Below are 26,291 nucleotides of genomic sequence, written 5' to 3'. Positions count from 1 at the left end.
TCTGCCTTCAGCTCAGGTCATGATCCCAGAGTCCTGGGATCAAGTCCCACATCGGGCTCAGAGAGCCTGCTTCTCCCTCTCCCTCTGCCTGCCACTCTGCCTTCTTGTGCTCTCTCTCTCTCTCACTGTCAAATAAATAAAATCTTTAAAAGACACACACACACACACACACACACACACAAGCTTATTTTTAAAAAAAAAGAATTATCTTAATTTGGAGGCGACTGGCTGGCTCAGTAGAGCATGCCACTCTTGATCTTAGGAATCATCAGTTACAGCCCCATGTTTGGTATCGAGGTTACTTAAAAATACAATTTTAAAAAGTCTTAATTTCCATAAACTTCGTTTTGCTCACCTGCAAAGTGGGTTTAATAGCCACCTCATAGATTACGAAAATGAAAATAAATATTTGTAAAGCGTCTAGCCCAACAATCTGGAGTCAAGATAACAATAATCGGTCAACTAACGTGAGTTCTTTTAAAACCAGATTAAACGTGATATTCTACATTATATCAGTGAAAGCAAACTGTGCTCTCTAAAGCCTTTGTAGCAAAGACAAAGAATTGCCAATAAAGATAAGAGCTCTAATCAGGGTCTGCAAATGGCAGACTGGCAACTTCGCCCTTGGTTTTGAAAAAAAAGAAAAGAAATACGCAGGAAATTAACACAGGGCGTAGTGAGTGACAGGATGCCTTAGCGACCACACTTCCCAGCAGTCCCTGCGCAGCCAGACACCGTCGCGGATTGGATGCCTCCTCGGGAGGCGGGTGGTGTGGGGGAGGGGACAGGCGCGAGGTACTGTGGGTAGGAGACGGCCGTCGACCGAGGCGCCATTTTGTGAGGCGGCCGTATCCTGTTGGATATTCTGGGGCGCAAAACCGCTACTTCTGCCACTTTGGTCTCTCCTGGGGGTAAGTGCGGCAGCCTCTTGTAACGGCGCACGGCTCTTGCTTTTGAGGCAGGCCTTGTGCAGCCTCCCTGACAGCCGCGGGCGGTGGCCGATCAGCCTCTGCCGCATCTCTCGAGTAAGCTACCCAAGGCATTGGAAGGCCGCGCCCCTCCTCGCCGCCTGCGCTGTCAGCTTTCAGAGGGCGTCCTCCTGCCCCACCCGAGGTCCGCTTCTTTCGGGTTCTTTACTGTGCCTCTGCCGGGACGCGTCTCCGACTCCACAGCCCAACTGAACGTGGAGCCGTCGCCTGTCCCTCGGGTACTCCTCAGGGGCGACCGGCAGTTTCTAGCCGCCATCGCCCCGCAGCTGCTGCATCTGAATCCGAATCCGCCCTCTCCGGAAGGTTGTTCGGTGAAGGCTGATCTGCAGACCAGGGAGCCTCTTGGGGGCCGGGAGGGGTGTGTGCAGGCAGAAAGGGAAAGCCGGACGCCCGAGTCGGTCGCGCAGGCTGTGGCGCCGCCATCTCGGCCGCAGCACCCCACGGAGGTGGGTCCAGGCACTGACGGGGCGACGAGGGGCGGCATTAGAGATTTTGCCCAGGCCTTATTTCTCCCAGGTGGTTCTCTTCCATTTATTAATTCAGCAGATGTTCGTTGAGCACTTCCCCTGGAACAGGCAGGCGCCAGGGACGGCTGAAACTAGTTTCTCAGACCTCGCACGAATTGAACGCGGTCTAGCTGTGTGTTGTTTTATCACCGCCGAGGCGCTGCGGGGCCCAGCTGGCAGCCTCAAGGGTTAGTGGTGGTTATTGTTACTGAGGAATTAAGTCGTGTGGAGCTTTGCTCTTGTCTCATTGAAATAGCTTAGGGTCAGCCGTTGCGTTGTAAATAGAGTAGATTTCAATCAGCGGAGCATCCCGGCTTCTAAATAATATAAACTTTTCATCAGAAGATTTTGAATTGTATGTTGCTCCTTGTGTTAATAGAGACACTTTGATCAATGTTTTCACGGCCAACTACCCCACTGGAGTTGCTTTGATTAGAACACAGGGAGCTAATTGGATCTCTGCCCTTTTTTGCTTTGTAATCCTAAAGTAGGAGAAGGGAAGGAATCTTCTGCTTGCATCCTTTTATGAGTTTGTTATTGAATAGGGAATCTGATATTTTAAAGTAGCTTCATCTTCCCGCTATGCTTATTTTTAACAAATGATTCTTATGTTGACAGTTGGTCTCCCTCCCCCACCTATCTGCTCCCACCTTAGATAATCCCTGTCAATAGTTGATGAAATTACAACCTCAGTAGTATCCTAACTTATAGGAAGATTGACTTAAGTGATCTCTCAAATTTTCAGCAGCCACTCTCTCTTGTTTCCTAGAAAAAGACAAAATTTGAACATTTTGGGACAGTGTGCTACATCTTCAGTAGGACAATGGGTTCAGACAAACGGTAAGTTACTACTATACATGTCTTTGATCTCAACATTCCATTGAGAGTGAACTGGTTTTTAGAAATTGTTGATCAAACAAATACTTGAGTGTCTGTTTTGTGCCAGGCATTGCTGTTAATACCTTCATGAGCCTTGCTCTTACAAGCTTGCAGTTTAGTGAGAGAAGTGAAGTACTGTGTGAACTATACTATGTAATAGAAGTCAGGGGTGCTGTTAGAACACATAGGAAGCATGTGTTTTCCTGGAAACATATTGGAACCCTTCCTGGAGAAAATACTCTCTAAGGTAAGTAAGAATTAGGCAAAGGAGGGGGTGGGTCACTGATTCCCAGTGTGGAAAACAGCCTATGTAGAAGCCAGGAGATGTCATACAAGTCTGCCACTTTACCCAGTAGCTGGCTGGAGCAAGCAGTCAGTGAATGCTGCTGCTGCTTGTCACTTCTGTGGTAAGATTATCCAGATTTATAGAAGTTTTGGACCTTTCTGTTGGTTACATGGAAAGTCAGTGAAAAGTTACTAAAGAATTAGTGGAGAATTAAGATGAGAGCATTTGGCTGTCTTGTCATGTGGATCCTTCCACTCAGACTATTTGGTTTACATACACGACCTTTTCCAGCCACCTTCCTACTTAGTGTTGCATCTTGTCCTAGGGGTAGATCAAATTGAGGCCCAGAGAGACTCAGGAGATGCTCATGTCACACGATGTCATTATTTTAATGCTGTGTTAGCAGTCTGAGGTTCCAAGTAACTTATTAAATTAACATTTGCCCTTTTAGGGTTTCTCATCCTCATACTTCACATTAAGAAGTAGTTCTGAACTACTTGTTTCATTGGTGTCTTTTTGATGAATTTGTATGCTCTAAATGAGGCCCTTCTAAGCCTTTCCTTTGTCTTGTCTTTACACAGAAGTTTTATGAACCTGGTAAACAATTTATGGAAGAACTGTATCTGTAGTCAAATGGGTTTATGCTCTTGTTACTAGACTTTCCTGTGAGGCCCAGTGCTATCCAGTAACCAAAAGTAAACCAGATGTTACAGGAAATGCTATTCTCTGCTTGTGCTGGTTATGTCTAACAAAAGAATTTGGTTAACTGCTTGATGAAGAAAAAAAATTAATTTAACTCATCCAGGTTATTTGGTTCATTTCCCAGTAGTGTGATACCTTTGAGAGTAGATGAGACAGAACACACTCTCCTTTGAAATTGGGTGAAATGCTAAAAATTGCTCTCTTCCTATTTTTGATCACCAAGATCTGAATCAGGGATAAAAGGGGTGATATATGTAGACTACAGTCTTTGGAATACATGGGATGAACTTGGACAGCCTGACCTTTAAAAATATATATATATATTAAGCCCAAACATGTGATAGTCATATCATCAGATATAGCATGATTTCCTGAAAATTATCTCTGCCTTCAGGGATGTAGATGTTTTCCTAGTGTTTATAAACTGAAGTTTGGTGATAAGTTTTAAGGGATATGTCAAAATATTTGTATATCTTATACACTGAGTGGGGGGGGTGTTCTTCAACTGTGTTTTGTAAAGGTATGAAGTGTGATTTAACTTAGAGTAAATGAAAATTATTTCCCTGGCAGAGTGAGTAGAACAGAGCGTAGTGGAAGATACGGTTCCATCATAGACAGGGATGACCGGGATGAACGTGAATCCAGAAGCAGGCGGAGGGACTCAGATTACAAAAGATCTAGTGATGATCGGAGGGGCGACAGATATGACGACTACCGAGACTATGACAGCCCAGAGGTGAGTGGTCAGCAATTGGTGTGGTGTAGTTGAAGTTATGAATTGTATGCATAAGCCTCTAAGATTCTAGAAATGTAATAAGTATATCAAGTGTGGAACACTCCTCTTGAGTATTGTATTCAAATCCTCTGTTATTCTAAAATCTGTTGAGGTGACTCTAATCCTCAAAGACAAACTGAGCCGATGGTAATAGAAATATTGGCCAGGGTTTACATAGGGCTTATCATATACCAGGCACTCTTTTGAGCACCTGACTTATGTGAACTTAATTAATCCATTATGGTAGGTGTCTTCCCATTTTAAAGACGAGGCAATTGGAGTATAATAATATACCAACCCTGGGTCTGAGCTGCTGCTTCTAAAAGTTGTAGTTTTAGTCAGCATAGTCATTTCTCATTCCTTTTTATATGTGAATATAGCTTTGTTGTTTAGAACTAATTATGCTTCCCATGTAATTTTGCAGGGTTTTTTACTTTCTCCATGCATATAATCTTCATATTATAATATATATTGTGTGATCATGTACTGTACAGTGCGTTGTTAAACCATTCTTCCTGGACTAAATGGTTATGGCTCTTTTCCCCCACTCCCACCTCCACCTCCACCCCCTGGCCACCAGTTTGAAAACAGTACAGTGAACATCATCATGGAGTTCCCTTACCCTTTCCATTGTTCCTGGAGATAAATTCCTAGGAGTAGAGGGCCTCTACTCAAAGGGTCTAAACCCAGTGTTATTTTAATTGTCATTTTGTTTATTGTAAATCAGAGAGAACGTGAAAGAAGGAATAGTGACCGATCCGAAGACGGCTACCATTCAGATGGTGACTATGGCGAGCATGACTACAGACATGATATCAGTGATGAGAGGGAGAGTAAGACCATCATGCTGCGAGGCCTTCCCATCACCATCACGGAGAGCGATGTAAGGGGAAACAGCAGTTCTAATGAGCAGTCCAGTGGGCACAGCAGATTTGGGGCTTCTACCATCTTCTCACTGTTGTTTTATCTCAAGTTAACATCTCAGGCAGTGAAATACATTTCTGTTTTTAGGATGGAGATCTTTTCAGCTTGGTTCAGAGGTAAATTATCATTAGCATTTAGGCTTTGAAGTTCAACACAGAGTTGAGTTTTCAGAAATTCCTTAACTAGGGGCGCCTGGGTGGCTCAGTGGGTTAAAGCCTCTGCCTTTGGCTCAGGTCATGATCCCCGAGTCCTGGGATCGAGCCGCGCATCGGGTTTTCTGCTCAGCAGGGAGCCTTCTTCCTCCTCTCTGCCTGCATCTCTGCCTGCTTGTGATCTCCGTCTTTCTAGTAAATAAATAAAATCTTAAAAAAAAAAAAATTCCTTCACTACAGGGAGCAGATCTTTTTCCTTCAATAGCCCGTAGAAGGTAATCAGTACATTTTTATTTAACTGGTTACTTACTTTGTGAGGATGTATCAGTAAAAACATTTTCTTCATGATCTGGCTACCCTTTGATTTGACTAAATGTATACTATCCATCTGAAACCTGAGAAGCCTGTCAAAAAGGAGGCCATTCCCTGACTCCCCACACCTCAGACTGGCCAGCTAGTGGCTTGGTATACTGGGCCCTACCTCATTTCCAATGCCAGTCTCATCTCTGGCCCTCACCCATTTCTTCCAGCTACATCCATCACTTGCCTCCCTCCCCTGTAGCCACTTAGGACATGTTTGTCATTCTACCAGTGTGCCTTTTTCTGCTTGAAGGCTTCATCATGTGAGGCCTTCCTGATCTACTGTGTGAATTGGTATTGAAAGAGGTTCTGCAGAATGTCTCTGGGGAAAGGGGTGGGGGGCGCTTGACTGGCTCAGTTGGTAGAGCATGCCACTCTTGATCTTGGGGTTGTAAGTTCAAACCCCACCTTGGGAGTAGAGATTACTTTTTTAAAAAGGACTGTCTGGAAGCTTCTTTAAGGGAGGTTTTTACTAGTGGAGGGTAAAGACTGGTTCTAGGGATCTTAGTTGAGCTGATTTTTAAGGGATAGAAATGTTTGGAGAACTAGGGGAAAGGTGTGGTAGACTGGCCCTCCAGGCAGTGGGATCACACAAGCAAACTTGGGAATAGAAAGATACTGAATATAGACAGGGCCTGTCAGCCAGGTTCATTCAGTTGAATTTAAAGGCTTTTGGCAGGAGAGGGGTAGGTGGGAAAGTGCTGTTGAGTCCATGTGCTAGGGTCATTCAGAGCCCAGATAAGTATAAAAAGAGTTACTTAGGGCTTTGTCCAGTAGCAAAAGAATTGTACAGGTTAGAATGTTGGAGGGAAAGAGCGGTAGTGGGAGGACAGGGAAGACAGCTGACCTCAGGTAGGGACAGCAGTGGGCATGTGGAATAGGAGATGCAGGAATTCCTACAGGAGAAGTCAATTCAAGAAAGTTTGCTTGCTGGGCGCCTGGGTGGCTCAGTGGATTAAGCCGCTGCCTTCGGCTCAGGTCATGATCTCAGGGTCCTGGGATCGAGTCCCGCATCGGGCTCTCTGCTCAGCAGGGAGCCTGCTTCCCTCTCTCTCTCTCTGCCTGCCTCTCTGCCTACTTGTGATTTCTCTCTGTCAAATAAATAAATAAAATCTTTAAAAAAAAAAAAAAAAGAAAAAGAAAGTTTGCTTGTTAAACAGGTTGTTCCCTTATGTAGTCTGCTAGCCTAGGCCCTAGGAGTTTGCAGAGGAAGTGCATGGCATAGGGAAGCAGTGCCCTCGCGGACTTTTGGGGGCCTCCCTCCTGGGAGGGAGGATTTAATGCTTTTGTATTTTAGGCTTCTTCAGGAAAATAAAAGTACCAACCATAAGAAGGCTGGTTTTCAAAGCAGAATTTCTGAGTTTCCCAAATTGTGCAGTATTCTAAGCAAATTTACTTGTTGAGGTCCTTAAAACATTTTAAAATTTTATATAGTATTTAATCTCCTGAACTTCAGTTTATCCTATTCATTGTTTGAGTTTTTTTAGTTTAACCCTCCCACTGATAGGGGAACTCTTAGAGTGACTGTCTTTAGTTACTATGTTACTATATGTGCTACTGTTATACTACTTTTATAGTAACTGTCTTTAGTTACTCTGATGACTAACTTTTCAGTTACTATGTTACTAAGCATAGACCTGAGTCACATGATGGGGTCTGGCTCAGTGTAGAACTTCTCCTACTCTGTGGAGAAAATAGACATAGTTAATTGTTTTTATTGGTGATGGTTATGGTCTGTAAAGCCACTGCAAATAGAATACTGAATATTGAACCATCACTCCTAGGAAAAAAACAAAGTTGGTTCCTATGAGCCTCTGGTCACAACCATTTTCATCAGCAGATCAATACATAACCTTGTTTTAGGTGCATTTTGGCTTAGAGATGCCTTATTTAGTATATAGTGTTGATTCATTAACCTTGAACTCACATCCAGCAACATTATAACTCATTTCTGAATGAAGCTTATCCAACAATATGTATTTTCTCTCTGGGGGACATCACAGCCTCCTTGTGCTTAAGAACACTAGATAGAACTTCAACACTACACTTGGAGAGCCCTTTTTTTTTTTTTTTTTTTTAAAGATTTTATTTATTTATTTGACAGAGAGAGATTATAAGTAGGCAGAGAGGCAGGTAGAGAGAGAAGGAGGAGGAAGCAGGCTCCCTGCTGAGCAGAGAGCCTGATGCGGGACTCGATCCCAGGACCCCGAGATCATGACCTGAGCCGAAGGCAGCTGCTCAATCCACTGAGCCACCCAGGCGCCCTGGAAAGCCATTTTAAATAGAGAAATGACTGGGGTGCCTGACTGGCTCAAGATCAAGAGCAATCAGCTCTTGATCTATGGGCCATGAATCCAAGCCCCGTGTTGGACATAGAGCTTACTTTAAAAATAATAGTGAGGGGTGCCTGGGTGGCTCAGTGGGTTAAGGCCTCTGCCTTTGGCTCAGGTCGTGATCCCAGGGTCCTGGGATCGAGCCCCGCGTCGGACTCTGCTCAGCGGGGAGCCTGCTTCCTCCTCCCTCTCGCTCTGCCTACCTCTCTGCCTACTTGTGATCTCTATCTGTCAAATAAAATAAATAAAATCTTTTAAAAATAATAATAGTGAAATCACTAACAAAAAGTAATGAAAATGAAAAACTTGCCTGTAAATAGACTGAAAAGGACACTTGTTTACATTATGGAAACTGAAACAGGGCACCTGCGTGGCTCAGTGGGTTAAAGCCTCTGCCTGGGATCCACTCCTGCTTCTGGCTCTCTGCTCAGCAGGGAGCCTGCTTCCCTTCCTCTCTCTCTGCCTGCTTGTGATCTCTGTCAAATAAATAAATACGATCTCTCAAAACAAAAACAAAACTGAAACAAGGCAAAGCATTGCCTTGGTCTCAGACGTGTGCATCAAGCAACTCAAAGCTTTTCCTCTGCATATGTCCGCAAATGACTTGGAAGCACCACAAGTATTGATTGACTCCCCACCAAGTACAGAGACCAACACAGGGCTCACTCAGTCTCACGACCCTGAGGTCATGACCTGAACTGAAATCAGGAGTCAGATGCTTAAGACTAAGCCATCTGGCACCCCTGTGAGACTGTTTATCATAACATAAATAGTTGTTACCTGAAAGAAATTCCCAGGCAGCATATAAATAATGCCTTCGAGGCTGTAAAAATACATTCATTTCTTGGAGAAGTATTCTTTTATTATTATTATTATTATTATTATTATTATTATTATTCTGGTTTTAGAATGATTAAATTTTGGTGGTAGAAGTTAAAAACTTGGTTGATTAAGCATTTGTCGCAGTTCCTGGTCCTTGAAATTTCTTTGGTGCGGAATAGTTTATGGCTGAAGCTTTAACTATAAATGTGTAAAACTCTGCAGATTCGAGAAATGATGGAGTCCTTCGAAGGCCCCCAGCCTGCGGACGTGAGGTTGATGAAGAGGAAAACAGGTGAGAGCTTGCTTAGTTCCGGCTGTTCTGGCTCTCTTCCCCATTCCCACTTCAGCCCCTAAAGACCATCCTGATTCCCCCAGTCTTCAAGCACATGAATTCAGAATGAAAGGTTTGCCATGGCTAAGGAATGTGACTCTTTGAAAACGATATTAGAGAGCACCTGAGGACCTTTTTAAAAACTTTGGTTTTAGGGGCTTTTTTTTCCTTCGGTAAGTAGTGATTTATAAACTCCTTGTTTGACTGTTTGTAGTCCGTTGCATGGTTACGTTTTAAGCGTGGAATCAAATCGAGTGGCACTTAGTTCAGGCGGCTTGGTTCCTTGCCATGGCAAAGTATCAAGAAGATCCCCAAGTCAAGTCACATTTGTAAAGCTGCTTCCCAATTGGCTTTGTCACGCAGTGTTGAAGCAGTGGGAGAGAGATTCGCCTGTTATAAAGGAACTGACTAACACGAGTATCCCGTCTATATCTGAATGCTGTCTCTAGGTGTAAGCCGTGGTTTCGCCTTCGTGGAGTTTTATCACTTGCAAGATGCTACCAGCTGGATGGAAGCCAATCAGGTTGCTTCACTCACCAAGTCTAGATATTCATGAAAATGGAACAAGTCTGTACAATACAAAAAACAAAACAAAAAAAGGTTAAAGGAGTGGTTTGTTCCAAAGGAGTGATTTTTTTTTAAAAGAAAAGCTTTGTATATATTAAAATTGATACTGTTAGGATACATACAGCGGCAAAGACTGCACTGTAGAATTTGCTCTGCCTTTAAACATGGCTGCCTGGCAGGGCTTTGTTAATCACTGAATACCTGTTTGGTGAGTGCCAGAACATCTTGACATTCCCTCTTCCACTGCTGCTTATGTTCCTATTCATTATGTCATTGAGAGTAATCTTTAAATAGACAACTCTCGATTTGACAGTGAAGAGAACACAGTAGAAGTTTGCTACAGGCATTTTGAAGGTATTCCTTATTTCTGCTTGGAGACCACAAGCCTCCAGGAGGCATAACTGCTCCTTTGGGTCTTCAAGGACTATTTAAGGACCTCGTGGAATTTATGAACAATAAGTCTGATGAGATTAGCTTGGGAACTGGTGTCCTGCTGCTGTCTAATCTAGTTAAAGTGGCATTAACATTCTAATCTCCCTGAGAATGCCTTTTATATTCCGTTCAAAGCAGATCATTGATGGTTCTTTGATGTAGCATTAACTGAAGTGTTCTACAGTTTGTCAAGTTAACGTTCAGTACTTGGCACTTAAATAACATTTTTTAGCAGAACTCCACAGTATTGAATGCCTTAACCAAGTGCATTCTGGGAAGTTTGCTTAACTCCTTATGTTGCTTTTCTGCAGCATTTTATGATTTATCATGCATAAATAAGTTATATTCTTCGGTAATATATGGCCATTTATAACAAAGACTCACTAATGAGGGTATCATTTTGATTGAATGATTTGTTAGATTTTTTTTTTTAAGCCTCTCATTTTCTTAACCCAGAGGTGACAGCCTGATCTTACAGTAGAGCTTCATTCATTTCATACCATGGACACCATCCTAGTAAATTCAGAACCTACACACAGGCTTCACGTGAGTCTGCTTTCTTGACATGACAGCATCTTTTGATGCAGTGGCTGTATCAGAATAGCTTGCCTGGGAGTTTAAAACTCCAAGGGAATGAAAACCCACAAGACATTTAAAAATCCCCACAATTTTAATGTATACAAAGCTAAGTTCATGTGTAATATTTCATTACAGTTCAAATTCACTCCAGAAATAAAAGGCCAATAGGATTAGGGACTCAGTGATAGTTTGGAGTCTCCCTCAGCACACACCCCACCTACTGGGATGATCTGTTGACATATCTCCCAGCTTCATTTTTGTTTCTGTACAACACAGTGAGTGGATGGCCCTTCAGCTCTTTCCCTCTTGGCCAGACATGCAGTCTTGCCTTTAGATGTTGCAGAGACAACATTCACAGCATGTCTTAACTCTTCCAGGATTTGCAAGAACCAAATTGCTCAACAGTATGTATATTTAGAGGGGTTAGACTCCTTTTAAAAATCTGGATATCTAACCACCTCCTCAAATCTGTTCTGATAGTGTCAGAGCACCCCGCTCCCTCCCCTCTTTGCCGCCCCATAAAAAGCAAAAGAAAAGGTGCTCCTGTTAAATGAAGGCTCTTTGGGGGCAGGTGCTGGGCATACTCTTGGCTAGACTGATTGAGCTTGGAGTTTTGACCTTTCTAAGTTGCGTCCCTTTTAGTCACATGGTTGACTTGAAGGGAAAGGCGGTGAATGCATTTACGAACTCTTCCGACCCCCCTGAAGAAACTTCATTGGCTCCTGGTTACTCATCTTGAAGAGAGTACCATGTATTTCAGGGAAAAACACATCCGTCACCTAGGACATAACATGGTTTCAGTTGGCAGGAAGAAATCTCATTTAGCTTCTTTAGAGTCGATGGCATTCAGAATAGGCCCTCCAAAGAAAGAGTTGTAACCAGATTCCCTTTAAAGCTGAGCTCCCCTCCCCTCGTCCCTCAGAGGACACATCCTGACGCAGGAGTTGGGGAAAGGGAAAATAGAAAAGCTTTTACTTTGCATAAAGACGGGGAACTGGGGGAAAAGTGAAGCGAAGCCCGAGGACACCATGCTGAGGCTAATAAAGTAGGAGGCAATCTCAGAACTGGGAGAGTCGTGTCTTCTGCTTTTTGAAATAGACTGTCACTCTCAGGCAGCCTGGCAATGCTGAATGTTAGGACTTCTGTCTCTGCTGGAGACACGGCCTGGTGCATGTCAGCGGTTAGAGTTTGGCAGCTTTCTCAGCACTCCCTGACTCCGTTTACCTTTACTCCGCATCCCATTCTCTTACTGCCTATCTGAAGGATTGGATGGGCAGAGTATAGGTGGCGGTGGTTGGTCCTCCCCGTATGTTGTCCATTTAATTCCAGAGCACTGATTTTTCCGAAGTGTGCTCTGCCCTGGGAAAATGGACACATGTTCCTCACAATGGGAATAACTAATTACTTCTTTTTTTACAGAAAAAGTTGGTGATTCAAGGAAAGCACATTGCGATGCATTATAGCAATCCCAGACCTAAGTTTGAAGATTGGCTTTGTAACAAGGTAAGCATGTATTCTTACCAAATAGACAAAAATCCTTCGAGTTTTGTTGTTTTTTTCTTTGCCTGAACAAGGAAACTAGAAAGTATACAATAGCCAACTTTTATCATAGGGATATTTTTCTGCTTTGTGACTTTCTTTGGGTCCTCCTGTGTAGGTACTGGAAATACTAGAGTCCCTAGAACACTAGTAATTTTATTTATTCAGATCCAGGTTCTAAGCTCAGTATTTCAATTAGGATTTTAGGTTTGTTCCACTTTACTGTTTCTTGATTTCTGGAGGTCTCAACTTGTGGCATAGTCTCTTAATTACATTAACCAAGTTCTTCTGACCCTGCTCAGGTTATGAAAGATCTGTTGTAGTTAGTCGTGTTGGGAACCTGGCTGGCTGAGTCAGTAGAGCATGCAACTCCTGACCACAGGGTTATGAGTTCTAGTTCCATGTTGAGCATAGGGCTTACTTTAAAAAGTAACAGAGGGGCGCCTGGGTGGCTCAGTGGTTTAAAGCCTCTCCTTCGGCTCAGGTCATGATCCCAGGGTCCTGGGATCGAGCCCCACATCGGGCTCTCTGCTCAGCAGGGATCCTGCTTTCCCCCCTCTCTCTGCCTGCCTCTCTGCCTGCCTTTCTCTCCCTCTGTCAAATAAATAAATAAATCTTTTTTTTTTTTTTTTTTTTTTTATTTATTTGACAGAGAGATAGATCACAGATAGGCAGAGAAGCAGGCAGAGAGAGAGGAGGAAGCAGGCTCCTTACTGAGCAGAGAGCCTGATGCGGGACTCGATCCCAGGACCCTGAGATCATGACCTGAGCTGAAGGCAGAGGCTTTAACCCTCTGAGCCACCCAGGCGCCCCTAAATAAATCTTTTAAAAAAAAAAAAAAGTAACAAATTTGGGGCGCATGGGTGGCTCAGTCGGCTTGGGTCATGATCTCAGGGTTCTGGGATCGAGCCCTGCATCAGGCTCTCTGCTCAGCGGGGAGCCTTCGTCCCCCCTCTCTCCGCCTGCCTCTCTGCCTACTTGTGATCTCTTTCTGTCAAATAAGTAAAATCTTAAAAAAAAAAAAAAAGTAACAGAAATAAAAGAAATAACATTATGGTCCTGCACCAGTGCACTTTTTTTATTTTCTTGGTCAAGGTTGATCACTGAGGGCACTTTGGTGGCTCAGTCAGTTGGGTGCCTGCCTTTGGCTCAGGTCTTGATCCCAGAGTCCTGGAATCGAGCCCCGCATCGGGCTCCCTGCTTCTCCCTCCCACTCTGCTGGTCCCCCGTTTGTGCTCACTGTCTGTCAAATAAATAAATGATATTAAAAAATAAAATAAAACACCAAGAATATACATTTTTAAAAAAAGATTGATTTGAGAGACCACGCGTAAAAAAAAGATTGATTTGAGAGACCACGCGTGCAAGAAGTGAATGAGTGGGTGGGGCAGAATCTCAAGCAGACTCCGCACTAACTGGGGAGTCTGACACAGGGCTTGATCCCACAGCCCTGAGATCACAACCTGAGCAGAAACCGAGAGTCAGACGCTTAACCAGCTGAACCACCCACGTGCCCCACCAGTGCACCATTTTGAGCTTGGGTGTTGCCATTGACATTCTGAGAGTACTTGGATTCTTTGTCCTGTGTGTGGCTTGTGTCCGGGAGGGGACTAGACAATACTCCATTTATGTCGTGTTTGTGTATATAGAGTGGTCGATATAGTGAGTGCTTTTCTGATACAAGAACAAGAACTTTGCCACTGTAGGGTTTTGGTGTGAACTGAAGCTTTCCCCCAACTTGATAAAAATAGAATTGTACTTCAGAATCTGTCAAGATTTGTTTTTCTTGGGAGATTTCACAGTGAAACATTTAAAAAAATCTTTTTTTCAAAGATTTTATTTAGTTATTTGACAGAGACCACTAGTAGGCAGAGAGGCAGGCAGAGAGAGAGGAAAGGAAGCAGGCCCCCTGCTGAGCAGAGAGCCCGATGCGGGACTCGATCCCAGGACCCCGAGATCATGACCTGAGCTGAAGGCAGCGGCTTAACCCGCTGAGCCACCCAGGCGCCCCAACATTTTTAAATTTTAAATTTTTAGGTGAATGCCCCTTTGTCTTGGTTACATGGTATCACTCTCTGCTTTTTTATTTGCTTACTGGGACTTGTCCATGGCCCTATTGCTCTAACCCACTTAATTAATAGTAAGCCTAGCCTGCTATGAGAAATAATTACAGAGAAAACTTTTTTCTTCCAGTGCTGCCTCAACAATTTCAGGAAAAGACTAAAATGCTTCCGATGTGGAGCGGACAAGTTTGGTAAGCCCACACTCAGCTGTTTGGAATAAACACTAAAAACCTGACTAGTTGAAATGTCTGCGAACCTGAAGAAAAGTATAGATTGTAGGGCATTTCAGCAAGTAATTCATATATTTTCCTTACACTTTCTTACCTTACATTGGGTAGATGCTTCTGATGATTGTGGGTGCAGAGACTTCTGTTTTCCAAAATTAAGCCTGCTCACCTGGTTTGCATTCTGCGTCTGCTTTTCTTTAGTACTGAGGTAATGTCAGTCCTCCACTGGCCCAGTTTCTGCATTCCACATTTATCACGTCAAAACAAATCATGTTTTATTATAGCCACAGATGTTTTTTTAAAAAATGAGTGCTACATTTACTTGAAATTGAAACTTGGGGTTTGAATGTATTTCTCTACTAAAAATACACTGGTTTATTTTTTGTTCGTCTTAAGTTACTGAGTCTCCCTGTCTCCTTCCCTTCTAGACTCTGAACAGGAAGTGCCCCCTGGAACCACAGAATCTGTTCAGTCTGTGGATTACTACTGTGATAGTAAGTCCCACTATGCCCTTTTGGCCTTTGTGGTAGAAGCTGACCTCAGTTGGAAGTTTTTGTTCTTACTTACCCTTTTTTAATGAATAGTGATGGCTTCAGTTTGTCCCATAAAAGATTGGTTTTTAGAGTCTTCTTCATGTCGAAGTGCAAAATATACTAGAAATCTCCCAGAATAGATTTGTGTTTGTCCTTGAGCCTGCCTTGGAAAGCACGGGTGGTGGGAATGCACATACATGCCATTTGTCTCTTTCACCACCAGCAATCATCCTTCGAAACATAGCCCCGCACACTGTGGTGGATTCCATCATGACAGCACTGTCACCCTACGCGTCGTTAGCTGTCAATAACATTCGCCTCATAAAAGACAAACAAACCCAGCAGAACAGAGGCTTCGCGTTTGTGCAGCTGTCTTCTGCAATGGTGAGGTGCTCACTGAATCTTTCCTTTTAAAAGAAACTGGGCTTTCAGAGGCAAATGTGGTTCATCTAATTTTAATACTATGTGAAAGGCTCCTGGAGCCCAGAGTTCAAGGCTGCATATGATAAGTGGTAAAAATAATAGCATATACTTGTAGATAATTGGCAGAAGTGAAGTTTGAGCCACAGCTTAATTTTTTCTTCTTGCTTTGCTTGAGATTGGTTTAGCATTTACTTCTTTAATAATATGGGGTACCTTCCTGTGCTGGAAGAAAGGGCTATTTTTTTTTATTTCTTTAAGGTTTTATATGCATAAAAAATACTGTGTAGAGTTGTTCTGTTTTTTAATAGAAACCTGCACTACTTTGAATGGGGTAGGTGATAGGGAGAGATTTTTAATTACATGACACAACTGTCTTTGTTGACATTCTCTTCAGGATGCCTCTCAGCTGCTTCAGATACTGCAGAGTCTCCATCCGCCTTTGAAAATTGATGGCAAAACTATTGGGGTTGATTTTGCAAAAAGTGCCAGAAAGTGAGTGGCTTTATTGTCCTTATTTAAACTGCTGTACTTGCACACTTGCCCAGGGATGTTTTGCTGACTGAACCCTAAGCCCATGTTCTCGACCCTGAAGCACAATCCTCCCTGGTTGCTGAGGTCGGGAGGGAGACAGTTGTCTGTCTTTTCTTACAGCATATGCCCTCCTGTCCTGAAAAAACAGTTGCCAGAAAACTTCAGAGCAGGACAGAGGCACACATGACAGATGGGTTGAGAATATGTGCTGTGCAAACAGCTTCAGGATAGTGCAAACCCATCTGGAAATAATCCTTTCCAGAACAGCGTGCTAACAGCTTTGTATAGAGTGAGCTTCAGTCTAGAGATGTAAATTTCCTGTTCGTAGTATGATTACTCATCCCACAGACACCTTACTAGATGGCAGGATACAGACTACGGCAGTGATGTTACAGAGGCATTCACCCAGTGAGGCATTGCCTGTGGTTTGGGGACCACTTCCTGCTCTGAAATGAGGCCTTTCTGGCACTCGAGAGCTCCCAACAAAGGCTAGAGTGAATTGCTCATCCCTAGCGATGTGGGGGGACAGATTGGGAGCCACATGCTTGGGTTTTTGTGGTTTCAGAGACTTGGTGCTGCCAGATGGTAACCGGGTCAGCGCCTTCTCTGTGGCTAGTACGGCCATTGCTGCTGCTCAGTGGTCATCCACCCAGGTAAGGTGGAGGATTTTTTTTTCCAAGTAGTGTGGTGGTGCCCAAAGTCGCAGAAGGGAGCTTTCCTCTGGTGTCTTAGGAGCTCTCCAAGGGCAATTTTAGGGAGTGCTTCCTGGCTTCTTTCTTTGATGTCCACTAACCTCACCTGTGTGTCCTCTTTTGACATTTTGTAGTCTCAGAGTGGTGAAGGAGGCGCTGTTGATTACGGTTACCTGCAGCCAGGCCAGGACGGCTACGCCCAGTATGCTCAGGTAGGCAGACTGATCCAGCCTCCAGCGTCTGCTGTCCAGAGCATGTCTGAGAATAGCAGCTTTAACAGTGGACTTTTCTTCAGTACTCACAGGATTACCAACAGTTTTATCAGCAGCAAGCTGGAGGATTGGAATCTGATGCATCATCTGCATCAGGTAGTAAACTTCATCTCTGTTATAGCTTTTGTTTAAACGGCTGTGATTTAGGAGATAGGGCGCGTCCGAGGGTGCACTTTCAGGGTTGTCACCTCGTGCCGAAGGTTCTGGGCGAGATCAGGAATGGATAATAGCCTTTTAGAGACTGTGCTGTGATGAGTGTTTGTTCTCAGAATTCAACTTGTATCTCCTTTGGCTGCGGCATTTGGAATCATGGGTGCCCATGTAGGTTTGTGTGAGCAGAGGGTATGGTCCTATAGTCCAGTGCCCAGACATCAATCAGATGGCTCATTGTAAGAAGCGTTTGCTTTGGGGTTTTTTTTTTTAAGAATTATTAAAGCCTTATAGTTAAATCTTTTCTGAACCCCAGACCAGTTATGGATTCTTCTCTTCTTCTTTCCATCATGCAGAAAATTTAGCTTTGTGTGTAGTTTTCTAGTAGGATTATAAAAATGATAATGTTGTATGGTTCCAGGATGTTTAGTAGGAATTAGGTTACTAAGAACTGACTCTTACATGGGCGTCTGGGTGGCACAGTTAAGTGACTGGCTCTTGGTTTTGGCTCAGGTTATGATCTCAATCTCATGAGATCGAGCCTGCTTCGGGCTCCACGCATAGCTGGGCGTATGCTTGAAACTCCTTCTCCCTCCCCTCCGCCCCTCCCTACCAAGTTCTCCCTCTAAAAATCAGTAAATCTTTTTAAAAAAAAACAAAAAAAACTGACAAAGACAGAAGGCTAGGTTGGGCAGTACAGATAAAAATGTGTGGCTTGGAGTTCAGTGCCCTGGCCCTTGCTAACCCCTGTGTTTACCATCAGGCACAGCAGTGACCACCACCTCATCGGCCGTAGTGTCCCAGAGTCCCCAGCTGTACAATCAGACCTCCAATCCACCCAGCTCTCCGGTAATCCTGTCGTCCTAAATACAGAACTGGTGACTGTGGGGAAAACTTTGTTTTGCTGTCCAAGTATTATCCTTTCCTGCTGTGTGAGCCAGGATCGAATAGTACACAGACATTCCAACCGTACTTCTCTCTGTCTGGTAGTATTAGATAATAAAATAATTTGGGGTATGTATTTAAAGCATAAGATTCCGAACAGGGTGTATGCTTTCTGCATGCTTCGACTTGACCTTCAGGAAGAAAGTTGTCAGCATGTGTTTTGTTCAAGGATTGCCTTAGATCATTGCTGCAGTGTGTCTGTCCGGGGAGCCCTTCCACCTGGATGATTGCAGTGATTTAGTTCTCTTAAGAGGCTTTACAGTTGAAATTATATTGAAGCTGCTGTTCTTTCCAGACTGAGGAAGCACAGCCTAGCACTAGCACAAGTACACAGGCCCCAGCCGCTTCCCCCACTGGTGTAGTTCCTGGTACCAAATATGGTAAGCCAAACCTCATGGGGCTGTTGACAGTTGGAAGGTCCTAGTTGTTGTCTGTGTCTAGTAAGAGTTCCTCTCCCTTTGTGGGGGTCAAGAGGGACACTTGGGGATATGAGAGAAGACAACCATTAAGGCCTGCCGCATCTCAGTGGCTTAGAGATTGAAGGAAAGCGTGTTCCTCACCTGGAATGACCATGCACCGGGTTTTGTTTTTGCAGCAGTGCCTGACACATCCACCTACCAGTATGATGAGTCTTCAGGATATTATTACGATCCAACAACAGGGCTGTACTATGACCCCAACTCACAGGTAAGCGCTCGCTCTCCTCCCCCATTTCACTAGAAATACCTTTGTTTCGCTCGGTCCATTTATGAGGCATGACAGGAAGTGTCTCCTGCAAAGGAGCAAGTTACCCACATTAGTTTAAGTTCTTCAGAACCATCAAGATGTAATTTCTATTTTAGGATTTTAATGTTTAAGGTTAAAAATGCACAGTGATCATGTAGAAAAATACACAAAGCTGAGGTATACATTTGTTTGAATGTTTCCGTGTAAGCACATTCATGTGTATACCAGCCCTGAGGTGAGCACTTGCTGGTCAGTACCAGCCCTCTTCAGTAACCTCTAGTCTGACTTCTGGTACCATTATTTTGTCAAGTTAAAATTTATGGGTGGGCTGTTAGTGTTTGTCAAGACCTAGATAGGAGTGTGAAAACGTGATTTCTTGTGTATTTTTTTTTAATTGAGTTAAAATTCACTGTTTGCTTGCTTGTTTGTTTTGGGGGGGTTGCTTAAGTAGGCTCCACACCCAGTGTGGACCCCAACACAGGGCTTGAACTCATGACCCTGAGATCAAGACCTGAGTTGAGATCAAGAGTCAGATGCCTAACCAACTGAGCCACCCAAGCGCCCCCTTAAGTTTGTTTTTTTTTTTTTTTTTTTTTTTAAGATTTCTTTATTTCAGTAAGCGAGTACATGCACAAACACACACACGCACAGCAGGGAGGGACAGAGGGAGAGGAAGAGAGAAACCCAGGCCAACTCCCCACTGAGCATGGAGTCAAACACGGGGCTCAATCCCACGACCCTAAGATCAGACCTGAGACGAAACTAAGAGTTGGATGCCTAACTTACTGCACCACCCAGATACTCTTAGGTTTTATTTTTAAGTAATTTCTACACCCAGCTTGGGGCTTGAACTTAGAACCCTGAGATCAGGATCATGCTCTACCAACTGAGCCAGCCAGGCACCCCTGCTCTTTGTTTGTTTGTAATCCAAAACATTTCATCACCCCAGAAAGAAACCCTGTACCATTAGTAGTCACTCCTTAGTCCCTCTTTACCTCAGCAACCGCTCTTTCCTTTCTGTCTCTACAAATTTGCCTCTTCTGAGCATTTCATGTAAATAAGAATCAGATAACATGTGACCTCTTGTGTCCAGCCTTTTTTACTTAGCATCCTGATATATTCATGAGGGTAGAAATTAGCAGATCTCTGGGGTGATGTTTTATTTTGGGTAGTGGTATATTATTTTAAAGAGGGAAGGCAGCTTTAACACTCCATAAATAAACAACTACCTATGACCAGAAGCTATATATATAGAATAGTAAAATAAGTGCTTTTAACAGGAACTTGGCATTGAGAGCTTGTGGTTTCTGAGAGTGAGGTGTGAAGCAGAGAGGGACCACCTGAGCAAGCTAACCTTGCATGGTTCTGCCTCTCTTGTTTGTGAAGGCTGACCATTACCCAGGCAGTTCTTAGTGGCCATAGCCGTTGTGACTCCTATGTCTGACCCATGCCACTTTCCCCAAAAGAGACATAACAGACCATCTCCCATGGGTCCCTGCAGGTAGAGTGAATGACTAGGGAATAAGGAAGAGAGAGATAGGAGCTACCTATCCACCGTTGCAGTTGTGCCTACATGTATCAGATTCGATTCCTTCACTTACCACCTTTCAGGCTCCCGAGCTGGCTCTTGACAACCCTGTGTTTGGTTGTCTGCGTTCGAGTTGGGGGCGGTTGAACCCAGTGAAGAGCTATTAACTGGTTGTCATGGAAGGTGTGTGATTAAAAGCTCCTCTTGAACAAGGGGCACCTGGCTGGTCCAGTCAAAGGAGCATGGACTCTTGATCTCAGGGTTGTGAGTTCAAGTCCCATGCTGGATGTAGAGATTACTAAAAATAATAATTTAAAAAAAAGAAACTTTTTAAGAAATCCGAACCACCTGTTATGGCCACCTGTTTTGTATCAGTGGTCTGTCAATGGAAAGGAGTCAGACACATGGCTTTTCGGGTGCCCTTCAGGCCCAGGGATTAGATTAATGGAACTGCGCTCTTTAGAACCATATTCTGCTTTTGCCCAAGAAGTTCACACCTCTTCCCTGGCTGGTTCTTCATCCTTACCACACCAGTACATACGGCAGCTTCTCTGGGCAGGAAAGACTACTGCTCTGCAACATGTTTTGTGTTTGTATTTAGTATTTTTTTGACAAAACAATCTTGACATACCTTTTTTTTTTTTAATTTATTTATTTATTTGACAGAGATCACAAGTAGGCAGAGAGGGAGAAGCAGGCTCCTTGCTGAACAGAAAGCCCGATGCAGGGCTCGATCCCAGTACCCTGGGATCATGACCTGAGCCGAAGGCAGAGGCTTTAACCCACTGAGCCACCCAGGCACCCCTTGACATAACTTTTTAACAAAATAATCCTTTAATGGTACAAAACAGTCTGTATTAATTGTGCTTTGTTTCTAGTACTACTACAATTCCTTGACCCAGCAGTACCTTTACTGGGATGGAGAGAAGGAGACGTATGTGCCAGCTGCAGACTCCAGCTCCCATCAGCAGACAGGTCTACCTCCTGCAAAAGAGGGGAAGGAAAAGAAGGAGAAACCCAAGAGCAAAACAGCCCAGCAGGTGAAAGACCATGACCCCCTGACCTCAGTTCCCTCTGGGTGGCTGGGCTTTTTTTGTTTTAGTTTTGGTTTGGTTTGAGTTGTAGCATCTGTGTCGGTTTTATTTGGATGTTTTATCAGCACCACGCTCTAACCAACTGAGCTAACCGGCCGACTATTTGGATGTTTTAAAAACGGGGCCACGTGTCTTATTTACATTAAGTTCGCAGAGCATTTTGTTACTTGTTAATGTTACCATACGTTGTCAATGGCCTGTGTACATACTTAGAGGGAAGAACATCCTAGAAGATTCACACAGGCTTTTGCATAATACTCGTTCATGACTGTGGTCATATGAAGAAATTTGTGGGTGGGAAGTAAGGGCGCGAGGGTTGGTTGCAGAGCATGTGATTGAGGTGAGACTCTTACTGGCTGCTCACTGTGGCACCAGACGCCATTCTCTAAAGTCCTGTATCGTTTTCTCCTGGTGGTTCGGCATTAGATCGCCAAAGACATGGAACGCTGGGCTAAGAGTTTAAACAAGCAGAAAGAAAATTTTAAAAACAGCTTTCAACCTGTTAATTCCTTGAGGGAAGAAGAAAGGAGAGAGTCTGCTGCAGCAGATGCTGGCTTTGCTCTGTTTGAGAAAAAGGTAACAACAATAGCAGGAATGGCTGCACTTGGAGCTGGGAACTGAAGTAAAACTTGAGGCTTACGACCGATTCTCTATTTCCCAGGGAGCCTTGGCCGAAAGGCAGCAGCTCATCCCAGAACTGGTACGGAATGGAGACGAGGAGAATCCTCTCAAGGTAAGGGAGGACCGCCGGTGTGTTTGTGCTGTTTGTGCTCTGTGTCTCACTGGGAATCTCGGCTTCATCTGGGCTGTGATTCCTCCTCCAAACTGGATAAGCTCCTGTGTCAGTGGGTATTGAGAGCAGCTCTTGCACATACAATGTGTGTCCAGGGCTTTGTTTTCTGGGTGAGAGCTGGTGAGCTGGAGCATTGAATGAAACCTGAATTCCTAAGCTCAGTTGAGTTTTATTGCGTTTGTAAATAGAGCATCTTAACAATCTGGAAAGAGAAAATTAAGACAATAAAACGTGTTACTTGATAGGTAGTCGTCTGTGTGGGCCATTACCCTGATCTGTTCTATTTGGGGTTCTCATCCATAGTTGTTTGGAAGCAACCATCCAAGAACTTTTCCTGGGTCCCAGGAGGCTGGCAGGCCCCGCCCTTAAGGACCTGACTGTTGGGCCCAGTTGAATGAAATGCAATTCACTGTTGAAGCATGGCAAGGGGCAGTGGGAGTTCTTGCACATCTGGAATTACACTGTTAATCTATCTAGTTACATAGTCCTGGCTCCTCACTGTGTGTGTCCAATGACCCACCCTTTTCTCCCCAGAGGGGTCTGGTTGCTGCTTACAGTGGTGACAGTGACAATGAAGAGGAGCTGGTGGAGAGACTGGAGAGCGAGGAGGAGAAGCTAGCCGACTGGAAGAAGATGGCCTGCCTGCTCTGCCGGCGCCAGTTCCCCAACAGAGACGCCCTGGTCAGGCACCAGCAGCTCTCAGACCTTCACAAGGTGGCCGTGCTTCTCTGAGCCAGTCTGAGGCAGGGAGGGGAGGTGATATGGGTGCCCTGACTGTGGTGAAGGTTCAGCAAGGCCCTGCCTGGAGTGATTGCCTTTAAAAGGCTGTTCTTATTACGGTCTGTTCCAGATCAAAGAGTGGCAAGGAGCATGGCGGGTCCATATACACCAGGCTCTGGTTTTCCTGCCATGGTATACTGAATGGGCTTTGACTCTCAGAATAAATACAGATATTGATTGAAGTAGACATTGCAGATCAGTATGGTCTGAATTACGATGTCTGTCAAATCTCTTGTACAGCAAAACATGGATATCTACCGACGATCCCGGCTGAGTGAGCAGGAGCTGGAAGCCTTGGAGCTGAGGGAGAGAGAGGTGAATGAGCGTCACTGTGCCACTGGAAGGAGTGTCTTGTATCTCCCTTTAGCTTTTATTTGTAGCACATAGTTCTAGGTCCCAGGGGCAAGATAGGATTTGTCACATATTGTCACCTGGGCATTGTGGCTCATGTAACCCATACCTGGGGGCTCTGTAGGTTGTGAGCTTTGAATGAGCATCCTGAATGCCGGATGCTTGCTGGTGAGATACACTGGGTTTTAGTAAGGAGAACACAGTCTTGTTTGGCCTGCAGTGAGGGAGGCTTCCCATTAAGCCCAGGAGACATCAAGGCATAAGACTACTGGAGGGATATGGAAGGAAGCAGTGGGCAGGGCAGGGTTTGGGGTGAAGGCAGCAAAAGTGAGCCCAATAATGGAGAAACATTGGATCGTTCATGAGGCAGGTTGAGGGCCAACCGGGTTTAAAATACAAATAGAGGCCAATGGATTAGAAATGAGCCAGTGGGCAGAGTTACTTGAAATTTCTCACCCCACGATCATTCTGTGTTCACACTGTCAGTAGTTAGGGCTTCAGCTTTCCTGTTCTTTTCCACTGTTTATGGTGCAGCTCCCCAGGGACTGATGAGCACGTCTCTGGACGACACCTTAGTGCCGTCTGTCCCTGGAGATCAGCCTGTCCCAAGTGGGGAGAGGAACGGCAGCTCTGCCCTCCTCTAGGCTGCACTCATGGCCCAGCAGCCCTGTCCAAGGGCTTGACAAACAGTGGCTAATTAAGTAAAACTCCTTGGTGCGGGTGTAACTCTGCCCCAGGCCCCATACACAGTTGATCGGACTGAGTGCAGTGAGGGGAACAAGCATGTTTGGTATCTCAGACCATCTTAAGAGGCCAAACTCCAGATGAGGAAAGTCCTTGAGGGTGATGATCATGAAGTCCGAGTGCGTTAGCCTGCTACAGATTCCAGTCTGAATGTCTCTAGCATCATTTGTTCTCCCACACAGATGAAATACCGAGATCGAGCCGCAGAAAGGCGGGAGAAGTATGGCATTCCGGAACCTCCAGAGCCCAAGCGCAAAAAGCAGTTTGATGCTGGCACTGTGTACGTGTTGTGCACCTTTTCCACTTCATTACCTGGGGCTCTGGCTGTTGTAAGTAACTGTGTGTTTGCCACTGGCAGGAATTACGAGCAGCCCACCAAAGACGGCATTGACCACAGTAACATTGGCAACAAGATGCTGCAGGCCATGGGTTGGCGGGAAGGCTCCGGTTTGGGACGAAAGTGTCAAGGCATCACAGCCCCCATCGAGGTAAGCAGTGAGAGTGGGCTTTGGCGGTTTGCCAGCTTATTCTAGTGAGGAGACAGCTGGAAGCACCCACATAGCCCAGGGCCCAGGGGTGGGTTCATGTCCCCTCGGGCCGCGCCACCAGCCTGTGGGAGTCTTGCTCCCCACAGGTTGCCCTTAGGTCACCAACCCCCTTTATGATGTCAGTTGAGAGGAATGGGAGTCTTACCCTACTTGATTTTTCTGGTCTTTTGCTATCTTTGGGTAAAAGCCATCTTCTGAGAAGTGTATATGTTCTTTGTCAGAAATAGTCTCTTATTTTTTTTTTAAGATTTTATTTATTTATTTGACAGACAAAGATCACAAGTAGGCAGAGAGCAGGCAGAGAGAGAGGAAGGGAAGCAGGCTCCCTGCCGATCAGAAAGCCCGATGTGGGACTCGATCCCAGGACCCTGGGATCATGACCTGAGCCAAAGGCAGAGGCTTTAACCCACTCAGCCACCCAGGCGCCCCCAGAAGTTGTCTCTTAACACCAACTCAGATCCACGTAGCTTAGATTGGATTTTTTTAAAAGATGTACTATGCTTTAATTTCTAAGTGATCTTGGTCATGTAAAAAATAAACTATGATTCAGTAGGATTTTTATCCATAATAAGAAATCCTTTAGTTGGTCAGAGCTCAGATTGAGATACGGTCTCAGGGTCAGAAGTCCACCCACTGGGCTTCTGGACCAGAGCATCAGCAGTGATCAATCTCTCTCAGACCTGGCAGCACAGCTTAGGTCAGACTGTTACAGCCAGAACATGTTGGTCTCGTGCAAGTAAATTCTGACATCGGGCTGTCCTGCTATGATCCGTGCCCGTAATTACCAGGCCTTTCTAGGCTTCTGTGGAGTGCTCTGGGGCCCTCACTAGGCACAGAAGCTTGCTGAGGAGGCACTGGGAGACAAGGTTGGGGGATATGTCTCTCTCTCTGCCTGTCTTCCTTAGTGCATTTTATTTCTTCAGTCCTTAAACCTACCCTGGGTCTCCCAACTTCCTTCCTCCTGTCCCTGGTGGGTGGTTCTGGTTGGGAGTCACCCGGATGAGCAGGTGTTAGAGCAGTCCACACCCTCCCTACCAGCTGCTGACAGAAATTTTGTTCCCCTAGGCTCAAGTCCGGCTAAAAGGAGCTGGCCTGGGAGCCAAAGGCAGCGCATACGGACTGTCGGGTGCAGATTCCTACAAAGATGCTGTCCGGAAGGCCATGTTTGCTCGGTTCACTGAGATGGAGTGAGGCTCAGAGAGAGAGGGAGGGAGGGAAAGATGACAAGGAGCTCCTCGGAGCGCAAGGAGTGGTCCATCTCCTGAATTCACTCTTAACACCTGTCTCTTTAAGGGCATGCCTTGTGCTGTTAATAGTTTTTAGGGCGAACCACTCCATTCTACAAGGTTCTCCCACTTACAGGAGTTCTCCTTATATGGACTGTCTGGCGAATGGCCTTCCTTCCTGCCAGAGGGCTTGTGAGCTGGCCAAGGGGACAGTGGGTCTTTTATACTTCAGTGTACATAGTGTAATGTAGTGTGTTTTACGTGTGTAGCCCATGTCATGGTCTGTCAGCCCCTCACACTCCTAGGGGGTGTTGAGATGCCCTGGGTGGTATGTGACACCAAAGCCGCCTCTGTCATTTGTTGTGCTGTCTTTTCTTGGCAAAAGCCTTGTGTATATTTGTATATTACACATTTGTACAGAATTTTGGAAGATTTTCAGTCTAGTTGCCAAATCTGGCTCCTTTACAAAAGAAATACCTTCAAAAATGA

General features: G+C 44.8%; 1 protein-coding gene across 2 annotated transcripts; it reads left to right on the top strand.

The window, feature by feature from the left end:
• The first annotated feature begins 794 nt into the window (after window positions 1-794).
• On the top strand, window positions 795-26,291 carry RBM5 (RNA binding motif protein 5). 2 transcript variants are annotated; one of them, XM_044253531.1, is made up of 25 exons: window positions 795-911; window positions 2,265-2,335; window positions 3,933-4,098; window positions 4,865-5,020; window positions 8,951-9,020; window positions 9,509-9,582; window positions 12,057-12,140; window positions 14,370-14,430; window positions 14,895-14,960; window positions 15,223-15,383; window positions 15,817-15,914; window positions 16,519-16,606; window positions 16,780-16,857; window positions 16,941-17,013; window positions 17,831-17,916; window positions 18,308-18,392; window positions 18,608-18,699; window positions 21,145-21,306; window positions 21,787-21,936; window positions 22,022-22,093; window positions 22,688-22,867; window positions 23,174-23,248; window positions 24,211-24,308; window positions 24,387-24,516; window positions 25,642-26,291. In XM_044253531.1, the coding sequence occupies exons 2-25, from the start codon at window positions 2,319-2,321 to the stop codon at window positions 25,765-25,767; spliced, it is 2,448 nt and encodes an 815-aa protein (XP_044109466.1). In that variant the 5' UTR covers window positions 795-911; window positions 2,265-2,318; the 3' UTR covers window positions 25,768-26,291. The 2 variants fall into 2 exon arrangements, with proteins under 2 accessions (XP_044109466.1, XP_044109467.1); XM_044253532.1 differs by lacking the exons at window positions 795-911; window positions 2,265-2,335; window positions 3,933-4,098; window positions 4,865-5,020; window positions 9,509-9,582.

The sequence above is a fragment of the Neovison vison genome, chromosome 6 (assembly GCF_020171115.1).
Source record: "Neovison vison isolate M4711 chromosome 6, ASM_NN_V1, whole genome shotgun sequence".
Taxonomy (NCBI): domain Eukaryota; kingdom Metazoa; phylum Chordata; class Mammalia; order Carnivora; family Mustelidae; genus Neogale; species Neogale vison.
The sequence above is the reverse complement of the archived record's forward strand: the minus strand, read 5'-3'. Positions and strand labels throughout refer to the sequence as shown.

Excerpts from the sequence above, each read along its gene's own strand:
- RBM5 (XM_044253531.1), top strand. Across the intron at positions 9,583-12,056 it reads GCTGGATGGAAGCCAATCAG|AAAAAGTTGGTGATTCAAGG; the intron begins GTTGCTTCACTC and ends CTTTTTTTACAG. Across the intron at positions 21,937-22,021 it reads TTGCTCTGTTTGAGAAAAAG|GGAGCCTTGGCCGAAAGGCA; the intron begins GTAACAACAATA and ends TCTATTTCCCAG.